Source organism: Corvus hawaiiensis, chromosome 20 (genome assembly GCF_020740725.1).
Source record: "Corvus hawaiiensis isolate bCorHaw1 chromosome 20, bCorHaw1.pri.cur, whole genome shotgun sequence".
Lineage (NCBI taxonomy): Eukaryota > Metazoa > Chordata > Aves > Passeriformes > Corvidae > Corvus > Corvus hawaiiensis.
The window spans coordinates 7,048,931-7,062,424 of NC_063232.1; the positions used below are offsets into that span (position 1 = coordinate 7,048,931).

Below are 13,494 nucleotides of genomic sequence, written 5' to 3' on the forward strand. Positions count from 1 at the left end.
CTAAGATGTCTTTCCTCTTTCTCTAGAGTAAGCCTCAGTACTGCTGCCTCCCTAGGAAGTACAGAACCTTGCTGTCACAAAACGACAGGCTCTAGATGATGAAAAATAATTGCTCTGGAGTATGGACAGATACTGTTGTAGGTTTTCAAAGATCTAAGTTCTATGAACTAAGAAAAGTTAATAGAAGTAGATTGAGGTGCCTTGTATTGAGTTTTGATTTTCATTTTTTTCGAGAAGGTTGAAGTTGAAGATTTGATGTGTTTCCTTTCAGACAAGGACAGGAAATTGAACCCGTCATAATAGATCAGTGCTTTATAATCTTTGTTTTTTTTATTATAATAACTTGCATTTTCATTAATTTCTCATCTCAGCAGGCTTACCTTGGTCTTCAAGGTGTTCTAAGACAATTTTAAAGTAGTGATTGAACCTACATTCAATGAAGGAGTAGCCTAACAGATCTGATAATCTGCCACATCACTGCATGTCCTTGTTCCTGCTTGCTGTCAGCAGAAGGAATGCAGTATGGAATATCACAAACATTCCACATGAGGCACATTTTAGCTATTATTAATATGTTGTAGCAAGCTATCAGTATTAGTGTTGCAAAATGGAATTCTTTTTCTGAGACTTAGAAAGAGATTCATGACTGTTGCTGGTTGTTGCTGCATTAATGCTGTCAGTGTTAAGTGGGACTGCCCTTCATGTAGCCCTAATTTCAAAGGTAAGAGTCAGGGCAAAGCCTGTTCTAATCCCACTGAATTTGTAAGACATACACTGGTTTTAAGAAAATGTTTTAGTCTTATTAAGGAAAAAAAGACTTTGGTTGAATCTGAATGGAGGTTCAAAACTGGATCAGTGTGGTGAGTCTTGTAGAAACAACCCAGAAGATGAAGGGTTCATAGTGTAAAAGTCCTGGCATTGCACTCCCAACTAAATGCCAATAAGCACTTCCAGAAAACAATCTCTCTCAACTGATTTAGATTTTTAATCTGAATTTACTAATCATGTACGTTGAAATTGCAAGTTGCTGACATGGCAGCACAGCTCACCTAAACTCAGTGCCTTTAGTAGAGCAGTTTAGCATAGCAGATAAATAGCATTTTCAACTACAGTCCTTTAAAAGGGAATTAAATATCTCTGGTGATCCTAAACGAAAAGGTGATCAGTTTATTAATCTCTGGTTAATAGGAGATTGGAAAACTTTGTAGGCCTGTAAAGCAGAGGAACATGTACCTTATGTAATAGGAGGGGGAGGGGGAAATCTGGTTTTCAGAGTGCAGCTTGAAATAATTGTTTAAACTGCTTTGCATGAGGTTTTAATCTTCTTTGTTATTATTAAACCAGTGAGGCTTTTCCTCAAGGAGACTAGGAATTAGATCAAAATTAGCAAAAAGACATTCAATTTTACCTAAAAACAAACAAACATCCGAAGCCCATAAAAAGGTGTGCTTGGCCAGCAAAATAATGAATATTCATGTGTCAGCAGTCAGTGTGAAAAGAGGAATTTTCTTGGTCACTTGGGATGTGTTATTTGAAGACTTGTGATCAATTCCTCATGCAAAATAGCATTTGCAGCCAGCAATGCTTATACTTCATCTTTACATTCTCTTTTGTCAGAAAGAGCATGTCTGGTGGAACCCATGTCCTTGTCTGGAAGCAGCTGTTTTGCTTTTCCATGTAAATATATTTCAGGCTGCAAATTGATAATTTCTGTAGAGAATTTGTGTGTTCTTTATCATAAAGCAACGATTTCTAAGAAAACTTTATAGCTGTATTCTTAATCTCCCTTCCCAACTCAAAAAAGGTAGAAACCTTGACCTAATGATTAATGTGCCTGCTTAGTGATCAATCTTTCAGAAAACTTGCTGGTGATTTATAAAAATCTATTTTCCTGTTGGGTTGTAATACCAAGTAGGTCTGGGTTTTTTTGTTTTCACAGAAGCTCAAAGCAATCTACCACAGCAGCATGTACTTCCCTGCACGTTCACTGCTGAGTAGTGACTGGGCTGAGCCTGGACCACAACTGGGTGGAGATGAGTTGTGCCCAAACTTTGGCCACTGGCAAAATTTGACTTGGCTTTTTTTTAGTCATTTTCTGTTCAAGAAAGGATCTGTTTTGCTGTTGGAGCTGTGAGGAATATAAATACTCTTCTTAGCACAGTTGTGTCAAACTTTGAGTAGAAGAAGTCTGCAGAGCAGGTATTTTGTGTGCAGAGAAAGCAGGAGAGGACAAGCCTCCTGTTAGGAAGTGTGCTTCCAGTCAGGAGAGGGGAAATTGGAAGGGGACAATAATCAGAGTTGGCCATAAAATCTGATCTACAGCAAGCTATTTTTGTTGGTAATGGTGAAGAACAGTGGGATAAATTTAGAGGACTTTTAAATGGTTTAGTCCTGCTTTAAAGAGAAATCTTTGAATTGTGTTTGTGTGTTTTCCGCTTGTCTCATTTTTAAGGAACAAGCTCAGGTATAATGTTACTTGGGATTTCTCCTGTCAGGTGTTTGTTCCTCTGAAAATGACTTGGACTCATTTTTAGCATTATCTCTCCACAGAGTCATATTCCTGCTGTGGTCTGCAGGTCCCTCACAGTGTGTTCTGCAGCCCCTGTGCTGGGGACAGCAGGTTTTGCTGCGGCAGAAGTGGTTTGGGTGCTTGGTTTTTGGTTAAAGAATGAGTAGAGATGAGCTGATCATGTGTAAAACTGTGGCCATTGACAACCAAGCTAAGTTTAATAAAAAGCTAGAAGGAAATAAACGTTTTAAGGATCACACCTCTGGAAGAGTCTGAATAACACCTCTTTGCACAGGAAATTTGATGCTGTGACACCTCTTGCCACATGTGACAGTATCTTTAAGTAGCATTTTACAGCACAACAGATATTCTCATTTTACTGAAAGGTTTGAGTGGAGCTTTAACCTCGATTTTGGAGTCTCAGTGATTTTTTATGTCCAAGAGCAGACCTAGGGCCCAGCACTCCTTTTGTTAGCAGAGAGAGGCTGTTCTGAGTGTTTAGCTCAAGATCACACTGACCTTTAATAGGGATCCTTACGATATGTTGCAACCACAGTGCCAAAGTTCAGCTCTGTTTACCAAGCAGTAAAAGCTGGAGTAATTTTCCTGTATGTGGAATGTGATACAGTTTTGTCTTTCCAGTTGGTTGCTGTTCTCAGTCTGGTTTTGCTTTCAGAGAACTTTCTGACTGCTTCTCTGAACTGCTTAGTTCCAACACAGGCACATTTGTTGCTCTGTATTCTGTGTTGAGCCACCTGAAACCAGGCTGGCAGTGAAATATTGCTGCAGTTATCATGAATAATTAGAAAAGAACATCTTCAACACTCCAGAAAATGTTGGGTTATATTTAGTCCATATAAAACAGCTATAGGTAGCATTAAATGAACAGAACTGATATGATAAATGAAATACAAAGCACTGTCTGAAGTGGAACTCCGGCTCCCATCTGTTTGAAAAATGTGACTGTTGAGTTGCTGGCTGCAAGCAGCAGGGTCTGGGTGTGTGTGTGACAGTCACATGTCCCTGCTATTGAATTCACTGCCGGGTGACGTCCCTTGCTTTCCTCACGGCTTTTATTGGTACTCCAGCAGTGACAAAATGTAGCAGAAGTAAATGAAACATAAAGAAATTTAATTTTGTGTTGTGTTCAGAATTTTTTGTAAAGCTCTAAAATTGTAGTGTTTTATATAATTGACAGGTATTTCAATAATATATTTTGTCTATTAATTTTAAGTTAGAAAACTTTGATGTTTAAAAATATTTTCTATTTCTCTTCCTGAAAGTCTTGCTCTGAATACAGTTGTCAATGAGCCCACCAGAAACTGAAAGTCAAACGAGTCAAACCTCTAAAGCCTGCATTCTAGTCTAGTTTTAAAACCAGACATGAGTGTTATCTTTTACTGTCTGTCTTTGGTGATGAGGTTATGAAAGGTGTCATCTTTTGAAACTTCAGCTTTGGGACACAGTTCCCTGCCCTCCCTCCCCTGCTGAGTTCTTCCAGAGAACAGACAGAGAACAACTGAGCCTTCTGAGCCTTGTGCACAAAGCCAGCCCGAATGAGAATGCTGGAATTCTCTGTGCCTTGAAGAGTTTTACTGCAGGGAGTATTTGAGTGTTCTGCTGGCTCTTGGGGAGTCTGTGGGAGCTGCTCCTTTCACTTGGAAAGTCTGTAGTGCAGACTTTCCATGGAGGAAAGGCAGAGCATTTAAGAAATGGGGATGTCAGGGCCACACATTAATGTACAGTTCTGGATTTGAACCCTGAATGCTATTTCTCATTTTGATTCTTGCTATTTTTACCTGTCTTTCCTTTTTTTTTTTTTTCCCTTTCCTTGAAACAGTCCTCTAATCTGTTGCTCTTTGATCTTCTCAGAACTACTTTTTGAAATAATCATGGGATAAATTGTCTATATATAGTTTGAAATATTCAGTACAGTAACACCAAAACCTGATGCTGTGTCAGTAGTAAAGTTGAAAAGTGATCTTCTAAAAGAGAACTAAGCTACACTAGCCATTACTGTGCAGCTCCATTTGCTTTTAACTTTTTCAGTAAGTAACTGCATGGTCAGTACATCATCATGCACTTCTTTGGGATTTTTTCATATGTGCTATGTGGCAGGAGGTTGTGGGACAATTAGGCCTTTAATAACAGAAAAGCACACATTTTTTAAAGTGCTTGATCCATACATTTTCTCCCAGATATCAAGAGTGATCGATTTGCTAACATTCCCTTTTAAAACAGATATTTGTGCCCTAACCCATACATAGATTTAAAATTTAGTTGCCTTCTGTAAATGGAGTAGTATCAGCCTATTGTCACAGAGATGGCTGCTGAACTGAATGAATAGCAGTAAGATGAGCACTGAAAGTGGAAGTTTAGTCAGCTTTTTTTGTTGATGTAGAGATTTTCTCTAAATGTCTCCAGTAATGGGAACTGTTGTGAAAATTCTGATGATTTATTACAATTTATTGTCTTAACTTCAGGCTCAGGAAGATGCCGAGAAGCTGCGCTCGGTTGTGATGCCCATGGAGAAAGAGATTGCAGCCCTAAAGGAGAAACTGGCAGAAGCTGAAGAAAAAATAAAAGCAGCATCAGAGGTGAGGTGGAGCTCTAACTGGATCCTGATTTATATCTTGCAATGTGCTAGTCTGATGCAGACAAGTCAAATTTTATAAGAGAGAAAAAAGTGTATTGGGAAACTCTTCGTGCCCCTCTTGTCTCCTGTAGCTCAAACGTCATGTTTGGCCTATATACATTTCTGCATCTTTCTGTTTTGAGAGTTGCAGTGTGTGTGGGGGATCCGTGTTTAGAGTAAAGTGCACAGCTTCAGGTCTACTAGTAATAGAAAAAGCTCTAGAAAAATACCTGCTTTGCACCTCTCCCAACCACCTGGCCTCTAGGTTATTGTCACATTTGCAGCCACAGAGTCAGACTTTCCCATTTCAAAGGCTTTAAAGGCTAGCAGATGGAAGATTTGGTGTCCTAGGGCAGGAAAGCTGTCCCCACCATCAGTGGCAGTCACAGCCCAAGGCTGTCCTGAGCCCTGGCCTGGTGTCAGTGCATCCTGTGCTGTGCTGAGGAAGATGAGCAGCAGCTCTGTGGAGCCAGTTAGGAATTGCCTGAAGGCTTTGGTTTCCCCTTAGATAAAACCTCCTGTGATTTCTGACTCAGCAAACCATAAAACTGAATAGTGCTGTAACGAAATCTTTCAATTTGTTCCTTGTTCCAAGATGGGATCCTTTTCTCCAAGCATCACATCTGACAGATGTTTATGTAACCCTGTCTTAAAAGGTTCTCACTGGAGATTCTGCAGGACACTCGTTTCAGTTCTTTGTTAGCTTTGCTATTAAAAAAAAAACAAGAAGAAAAAAATCCAAATATATTTCTTCAGTATTTCTTGATATAACTGCTCTTTGTTGACAGATTTTCCTTTGCCTCGTAATCATTTTTTTGGACTACTATGACTACTCTATTTTGAACTAAGGAGTTCTTGGTTTATCAGCACTTATCACCTATTTAGTTCCTGGCTATCAGCACTGATTAAAGGATCACTTCACTGCCTGCTTTCCCGAGATAGTTGCCTTTTTACCATCTCTGTGGTCAGTGCTGCTGCTGCTGTGTTCCAGCTGTTACAGCTGTGATACACTGGTAGGTTTGACTTAGCAGATTTTTAATGAGTAACTTACTCAGAAGTAAATACAGGCACTACTTACACACACTGGTAGTTGAATATTTGTGATTTCTGCAAATAAACTGGTCCTTCAGCACCTGTACATTACCTGAACAGGCAACACTGTAACTTCTAACAAGAAGGAAATGTCTGAGAGTGTTCCCCCACTGAGCTGGTTATTTCCCTCTTCTTGTTCAGGTTAAAGAACTGAACCATTATTTGGAAGCTGAGAAGTCATGTAGGACAGACTTGGAGATGTACGTGGCTGTTCTCAACACACAAAAATCAGTCCTGCAAGAAGATGCAGAGAAGTTGAGGAAGGAGCTGCATGAAGGTATACCCAATAGCTACCTAATAATAGTCCTTTGAGTCTCTTCCACCGAGGATGCAAAACCCAATGGAGCTGTTAATTCTTTTATCACTTCTTACTTGAACTTGATTAAAAGAAATTGGGAGAGGGAAGCAACACTTATGAATGTGAAGGGCCTTAAAATGTTTGAAGAAGAGTTGAATATGGAGTTCCCTTATGACAGAAAAACAACAGAGTCATTCATTCCCTCAAGGCTTGTTGTTGAATATCTGCTAAGTTCTTAAAGCATCGTGAGCTTCATTCTTGCTGAAGTGATTTTAGGTGTGTGTTTGTGCATAATTATGAGCATTATTTCCATAATGTGTAGACCTGGCTCCCTGGGGTCTGTCAGTGCTGAGTGCTGGAGTGAGTGTGCAAACATCCATGTAGGGCACTACAGCCCAGAGTCACTGCAGAGGACTGGAAACCAGAACCTGCTGCTGAAGTAAAGAGGGATGTAGAAGACAGTCTTCTGAACCCAGCACTAAAAAAACCCCAAAACTATTAGAATTCGTGAATGAACTTGAGGCATTAGTCTTCTCACTGGGAAATCTTGAACTGTCAGTAATACATCCCTAATCATGAGCCGAGTTTGGAAATTAAGAAAATGGTATTTGAAATAAGACATTATTATCCTAAAGAGTTGTTGAACGAAGCCTGACTGTTCTTGATTATAACAATAATTACTTTTATTCCTGAAAATGCTTCTCTTTGGAAAAGATATTTAAACACTTGTGGTTCAGAAGAATTTTTTCTCTGTTTGCATAGTTTGCCATCTCCTAGAGCAAGAGAGGCAGCAGCACAACCAGCTGAAACACACGTGGCAGAAAGCCAATGACCAGTTCCTGGAGTCCCAGCGGCTGCTGATGAGGGACATGCAGAGGATGGAAATCGTGCTCACCTCGGAGCAGCTCCGGCAGGTGGAAGAGCTGAAAAAAAAGGATCAGGTTACCTGCTGCTTTCCTCTTTTTCCTTTCATTTTTTGTAATGCTGTAGGTTTACTGTGGTGTAACAGGTATGGAAATCACGTGTTGGAGGCAAGTGTGGTAATAGCTCAAAAAATGGGAACTGACAGTTTTAACAGAAATCTCCCCTTTGAATGACAGCTGGCAGTTACAACAGGCTCCATTTGGACAAATATTTTAATATTGATGTATGTAGGAACTTTAATGTTGCCAATAGCTAAATAGAAAGGGAAGAATATCCAGAAATTAATCTTGGAGGAAGAACTAGTCATCTGTGTTGCAAAACATCTGGGTTAAGGATGTCAGCAAGTTTCACTTCTTTCTAGGTTTTTTCAGTCTTCCAGTACATATCCTAGACATAAATTAAGACTTTCATTTAGAATTATCTTATGCCAGTGATTGTGTATGTACTTATGACTTAGTGATCCATTATGTCTTTTTTTTGATTCCTTACAGTCCGTCATTTAGTGATCAAGCACTTCTTGTTTCACGTTTTGTTATAAATGTGCACGCTCGTGTAATGGCTGTTAATGAATTCTTTATGGATGTACATATATTTTATATATATATATATATTCTATACAATAGCCAGTGTACCAGCTAGTTTTGTTACTTGGTAATCCCTGTAATTAGGGGTTTGATCTAGGTAATATGCTTTTTGAATAAAATCATTCTAGAACATGAATTGGCCACTAAAGTTGCAAAGTAAGTTCTCATTTAAGTCAGTTTGGGTGCCTTATGAAATGAACACTATATTTATTAACTAAAAGAACATTTATGTGCTAAACACTGGGTTTTAACTGAAATAATCTTTTTCACTGTCTTCTTTATAGCTTAGTTTATCATGAAAGCTGATGTCATGATTACTATGGCAAAATTGAATCCCATTTTCTATGTATTCTCTATTGGCCACTGATTTTTAGGAAGAAGATGATCAGCAAAGGCTTAGCAAGAGAAAGGAAGAGAAGCAAAAAGATTCAGATGATGAAACAAAAGCTTCATGTTCTCTGGCCCCTGAAGAAACCCTTACCCAGCTCTCTAATGAAGAGGTAAAACAATTGGATCTTTCACTTGCACATGGGCATTCCTCAGGGTGTTCCTTGCAAATACAAATGCAAAGTTACAGCCCTTTATTCTCTGAAGCTTCTAATCTTATTAGGCAATAAAAAAATCCTTGGAGTTGCAGTTGAATCTCTAAATCCCTATATTAGTATTGGAAGACAATACTGCACCATCCTGAGAGGTGCCATTAGAAATGCTAATTTACATTTTGCATTCTGGAGGTTAACTGCTGGTAGATTCTCTTGGGATTTCTAAGCACATTCTAAGACACCTAAATGTTCAGGATTTAGCCAATTACATCTGAACATTCAGCAAGAGTGTTGTAGCTACTTTGCTAACCAAATTGTTGAATTCTGTACTTACCATTTCTCAGGGTCCATTTTGGTTTTGTGAGCCAAATTAAGGAAAAATTAATAAAAACCCACCAAGTTTTTGTGCTATAGGAGCTTATTTAACCTTCAAGAGACTTGAGAATTTGAAGAGTGAGCCAGTGTTCTGCCTGGTTTATTTATCAAAGTATATACTTTTATATATGAATTCTAGAGTCTGTGCTTTACTTTTATCAAGGATTTATAACTGTTCAGAATCATGGGATCTGAATGTAGCTGAGATCTAGTTCTACCCTTTATCCTATAGTCACTTCCTATTTCAAATACTGTTTGTATCTTCTGTGTCCAGATATGCAAATGAGGCACATTGGTGGGGAACAAAAGTTTATCTACTGATGTTTTCTTTAATCTCAGTTCATAGCATATTCTTTATCATTCACAACATTTATTTAATTCTAAGACTTATAAATAATGGAAAATCTGTATTTTGGGAAGGAGCATAATTGTCAGAGTGTTTTGGGGTTGTATGTGTTTGGTTTTGTTATTTATAATGTTCTTAGCTGTTCAGAATGTCTTTTATATGTTGTAATCAATCAGATTATTGATTAATTCTTAGAACTTCTCATAATTTGACTTCTAAGTTCTTCTCTGTTGGGCAGTTTGCAATGCAAACAGACGATTTTTTAATATTGTTTTGGTTATCACAGAACAGCTGTAGCCTGAAAATGCAGTTTTACCTCAGTGTGTATTCTCTCGACTTTTTTATTATGAACTTTTGTATATACATGCAAATATAAATATTACACCTAAAAATGATTAAAACAAGGCATTTACAACAGTCATAAAACAGTAGTACAATATATATACATATATATATATATATATATATTACAGGTTACAAGCACTTACATGAAGTGCCAGCAGCCTGCTGGTCTCTGGACCTATTTCAGAAATGATAATTTTTCTCAAGAGGCTGGTTTCCAGTGTTACTTCCTTATGTGTCTAATGGCAAAGCAGAAGTGCATAATATTTTGGAAGATATTTTGAAAGCAGTCATATGCTTTTTAAATAAAGCATTACTGCTCTCTTTTCAGTGCTACAAAAAACAAAAATAGATCAAGAGGCTCCATGTGCTTGATACACATCACAGGACAGTCTGTGTGGCTTTTGGTGCTGGCATTCCCCAGGAAACCTTTGTGTCTAAGCCCAGCCTTTTCCCTCTTCTTTTTATTTTATGTACAAATAATCTTGCAAAGAAAATATTTTGCTATTTTTTCAGACATTCAAAGCAGAAGAAAGAAATACAAGAACAACATTAACTTATCAGTATGGAGTAGATTTTAACTATATTTTTCTCTGTCTATTTTTGTGTTAATGCAAAGTTTTTTGTTTTATGAAAGATGTCTGAATTTACTTTTGGAAGTGGAGTATCTGCCTTCTGTTGTGTAGTCTATGGTTGTAGGAGGGATGTTGCAAGTACATCTCTTCAGGGGAAGCATCTTGCCTCAAGTATGGAAGGTGACTGTGTCCTTGCTTGTCTGGCAGGAAGATAGTCTTACAAAAGCACTCTGTTAACAGAAGACTCTTTTAACCTGTTTTATTTGTTTTTGAATTCTAAGTGGTTCATTTCAGCTCTCTGTCCTTTCCTCTCCCACCCTAAGCTTTGTGAGCAGATGTTCTTGCCAAAGAAATTTAAAATTGCTTTTTGTCATGTCTAAGAATTAGTGTCCAGCATTCCTCTTGTACCATGCTAAAACGGAGTAAATAATTTGTTTATTCTGTGTTTTCCTATGCCAGGTGCATGTGAATAGCACCCACGGCTCAGTCCATTCCCTGGATGCAGACTTGCTTCTTTCCTCCGGTGAATCCTTCAATAAACCAGACACTGATATGTTTAAAGATGGACTACGGAGAGCACAGTCAACAGACAGTCTGGGCACATCTGGATCCTTACAGTCCAAAGCTTTAGGATACAACAACAAAGCAAAATCTGCTGGGAACCTGGATGAGTCAGATTTTGGACCACTTGTTGGAGCAGATTCAGTGTCTGAGAACTTTGATACAGCTTCCCTTGGATCCCTGCAAATGCCGAGTGGATTCATGTTGACCAAAGATCAGGAAAAAGCAATCAAAGCAATGACACCAGAGCAAGAAGAGACTGCTTCCCTGCTCTCCAGTGTCACCCAGGGCATGGAAAGTGCTTATGTGTCTCCCAGCGGGTACCGCCTGGTCAGCGAGACGGAGTGGAACCTGCTGCAGAAGGAGGTGGGTCCTCCTGCCTTGTCCCTGCTGTGGGCAAAGCTCTGCCTCCTTTGCTCTGCCCAGAGCCAGGTGTGAAAGGAAGAGGTCACATCCTGGGCAGCTGTTCACTGTTCCCTCTTGGAACGCTTCTGTAGGTGGAGCACATCCAGTGTAAGGTGTATGAGCTGGCCCTGCTCGTGGGACAGGCAGCATTACTGAACACAGGGTGCTTTGGATTTTGAGGAGGATCTGGCAGAGGTGGCTGTTGAACTCAGAATTGTGTGAGAGGATGAAAAAAAAGTGGGAGAACTTAAAGAATAGGAGTAAATGGGAAGTTGAGGAAAGGGCACTATAGTGGAGCTGGGGATGAGTAGGAGAGGGCAGAAGCAGCAGAGCTGGGGGTGCTGCTCTGTGTGCCAGGGGCATTTGCTGAGGGCTGTGCACGGGGTACAGTTTGGAAATGAGCAGCCAAACTATGCCCAACGCACAAAGTACCACAGAGAGGCTCCAGGAAATTGTTGGGGACTTGCATCATCAGCAACCCATTTCTGAGAGCCACAAGAAGCAGATTAGACTAAGCCCTGGGCCAGTTGCAGTGTGGATGAGCAAGGAAATTGTTGCTTCTGGGTGTTCTGCCTGTCAGTTTTTCAGCAGCTTTATATGATGCCAGTTCAAAATTTGCATTTGGTTTCTTGCTGAAAAGGGGAGTATTTGGGGTTTCCTGTGGTTTCTCTTTCAGAGGAAAAGACACCAAGGAGCAACATTTTAGGGGGAAGAAAAGATGGGGGGAGATAACAATCCAGGCGGGGTGAAAAGGAAGACAAGATGGGAGTAAAACAAAGAATATAAGAATGTAGTGAAGGAGAAAAGGCCAGATGAAGGACAGATGAAATGAAGAAGTATTGATATTTTTTTTTCTCAATTTGTTGAAATTTAACTTAGTGCAAATCATTGCTTAGGAGGTCTCTCCAAACCTGTTGTAAAGTTGTGTTGTTGTTGTTGTTTTCCTACTGATTTGCTATATCTGGAGAAATTATAGCATCCTGAGCTCAGAGCTGCGTTAAACTCCTACTCTTGAATATTTCCTTGCCCTGTTGACATTTTGATGACACTTTACTTCAGCCCTCTCTCAGAATCCAGAACAGAAATGCAGCTTCCCACATGATCCTGGAGGCTGGAGCACACGCTGGGGTGTGAATGCCACTTGCTGTGGGTTGGACATGGAGCAGTAAATACAAATACAGATTCAGCTCAAACTTGACCTGCAGCTGGAACTTTGATAAAACTTCCATTTGCCCCCTTGGCCAAAACCACTGCAGTTCCAGAATGACAGCAGGTTTACTCTTGGTTTCCCTGCTGCCCGCCCCAACACTGTTATTTTCTTCTCCTGTTTGGTTTCTGTTTGTCAAAAGGACACAATAGTGACTTGATGAGCTCTTTGTGTCATGGCTTTTTGTGCTAATGGTGGGACCCATGGCAGGAAAAGCTGATAGCCCACAGCTGATTTGAGTTATCCTTCACTTTAAAGCAACTCAGTCCTGCCATTACATGATTCTGCCTCTGTCTTTTATCTGTAATGTTTTGTGGTCACACAACACACCTGAGTGTGTGCAGCACTCCTGCACTCCCTGGAGACTTCCCTGGACATGGCAGGTGCTGACTCTTGTTCTGCAGGTGCAGAATGCAGGGAACAAGCTGGGCAGGCGCTGTGATATGTGCTCCAATTATGAGAAGCAGTTGCAAGGTATCCAGATCCAGGAGGCTGAGACCAGAGACCAGGTGGGATTTCTCTCATTACTTTAGCCAGGCTTTTGCAGCTTTTTGAACTACTAAGGATGCAACAATGAACTATCTGCTGTTTTATTCATTGATTTTAATTGAGCAATATCAACATACTGGATAACTTGACATGCTATTGACATAACTTGATTTGTTATTATTGTGTGGTCATAAATACCAACATGTACATTCTTAAGGATTCACCTTGAAGAACCACTTTATTTGGTGCTGTAAGATCATGCAGTAAAGGCAGTGTTCTATAAAAAGTATTATGCCCATTCTGAAGTCAGTATCTTTAATAATTGATATTTTAAAATGCTTGTCATGCATTAAATTCTATTATCTTTGATACTGTAAGAACTGTTAACAGAAAAGGACCTCATCCTAGCAGCATAAAATGACTTTTAAGTCTTGGAGGATATTTGTTTCCTGCCATATACCAACAATTTTCAGATGGGTGTGGAAGGTATGAGTCACATTCTGCTTTGAAATAAGTGATTGAAGTCATTACATGGCCATGGTCCAGTGCAGTTTGATGTCCCGTGTTTCCTTAGAGGGATAATCTGTGCTGGAGGCTGTTTCAACAACAA

The 13,494-nt window shown here is 39.6% G+C and overlaps 1 protein-coding gene across 1 annotated transcript in view; it reads left to right on the forward strand.

Annotated features, from left to right (window-relative positions):
- Positions 1 to 13,494, forward strand: part of RABEP1 (rabaptin, RAB GTPase binding effector protein 1) — a 47,087-nt gene that overhangs the window by 22,040 nt on the left and 11,553 nt on the right. Inside the window, exons 5-10 of the mRNA XM_048324309.1 lie at positions 4,993 to 5,106; positions 6,378 to 6,513; positions 7,297 to 7,475; positions 8,417 to 8,542; positions 10,682 to 11,149; positions 12,800 to 12,904. Coding sequence (XP_048180266.1) covers positions 4,993 to 5,106; positions 6,378 to 6,513; positions 7,297 to 7,475; positions 8,417 to 8,542; positions 10,682 to 11,149; positions 12,800 to 12,904 — 1,128 coding nt within the window. The remainder of the gene's footprint in view (positions 1 to 4,992; positions 5,107 to 6,377; positions 6,514 to 7,296; positions 7,476 to 8,416; positions 8,543 to 10,681; positions 11,150 to 12,799; positions 12,905 to 13,494) is intronic.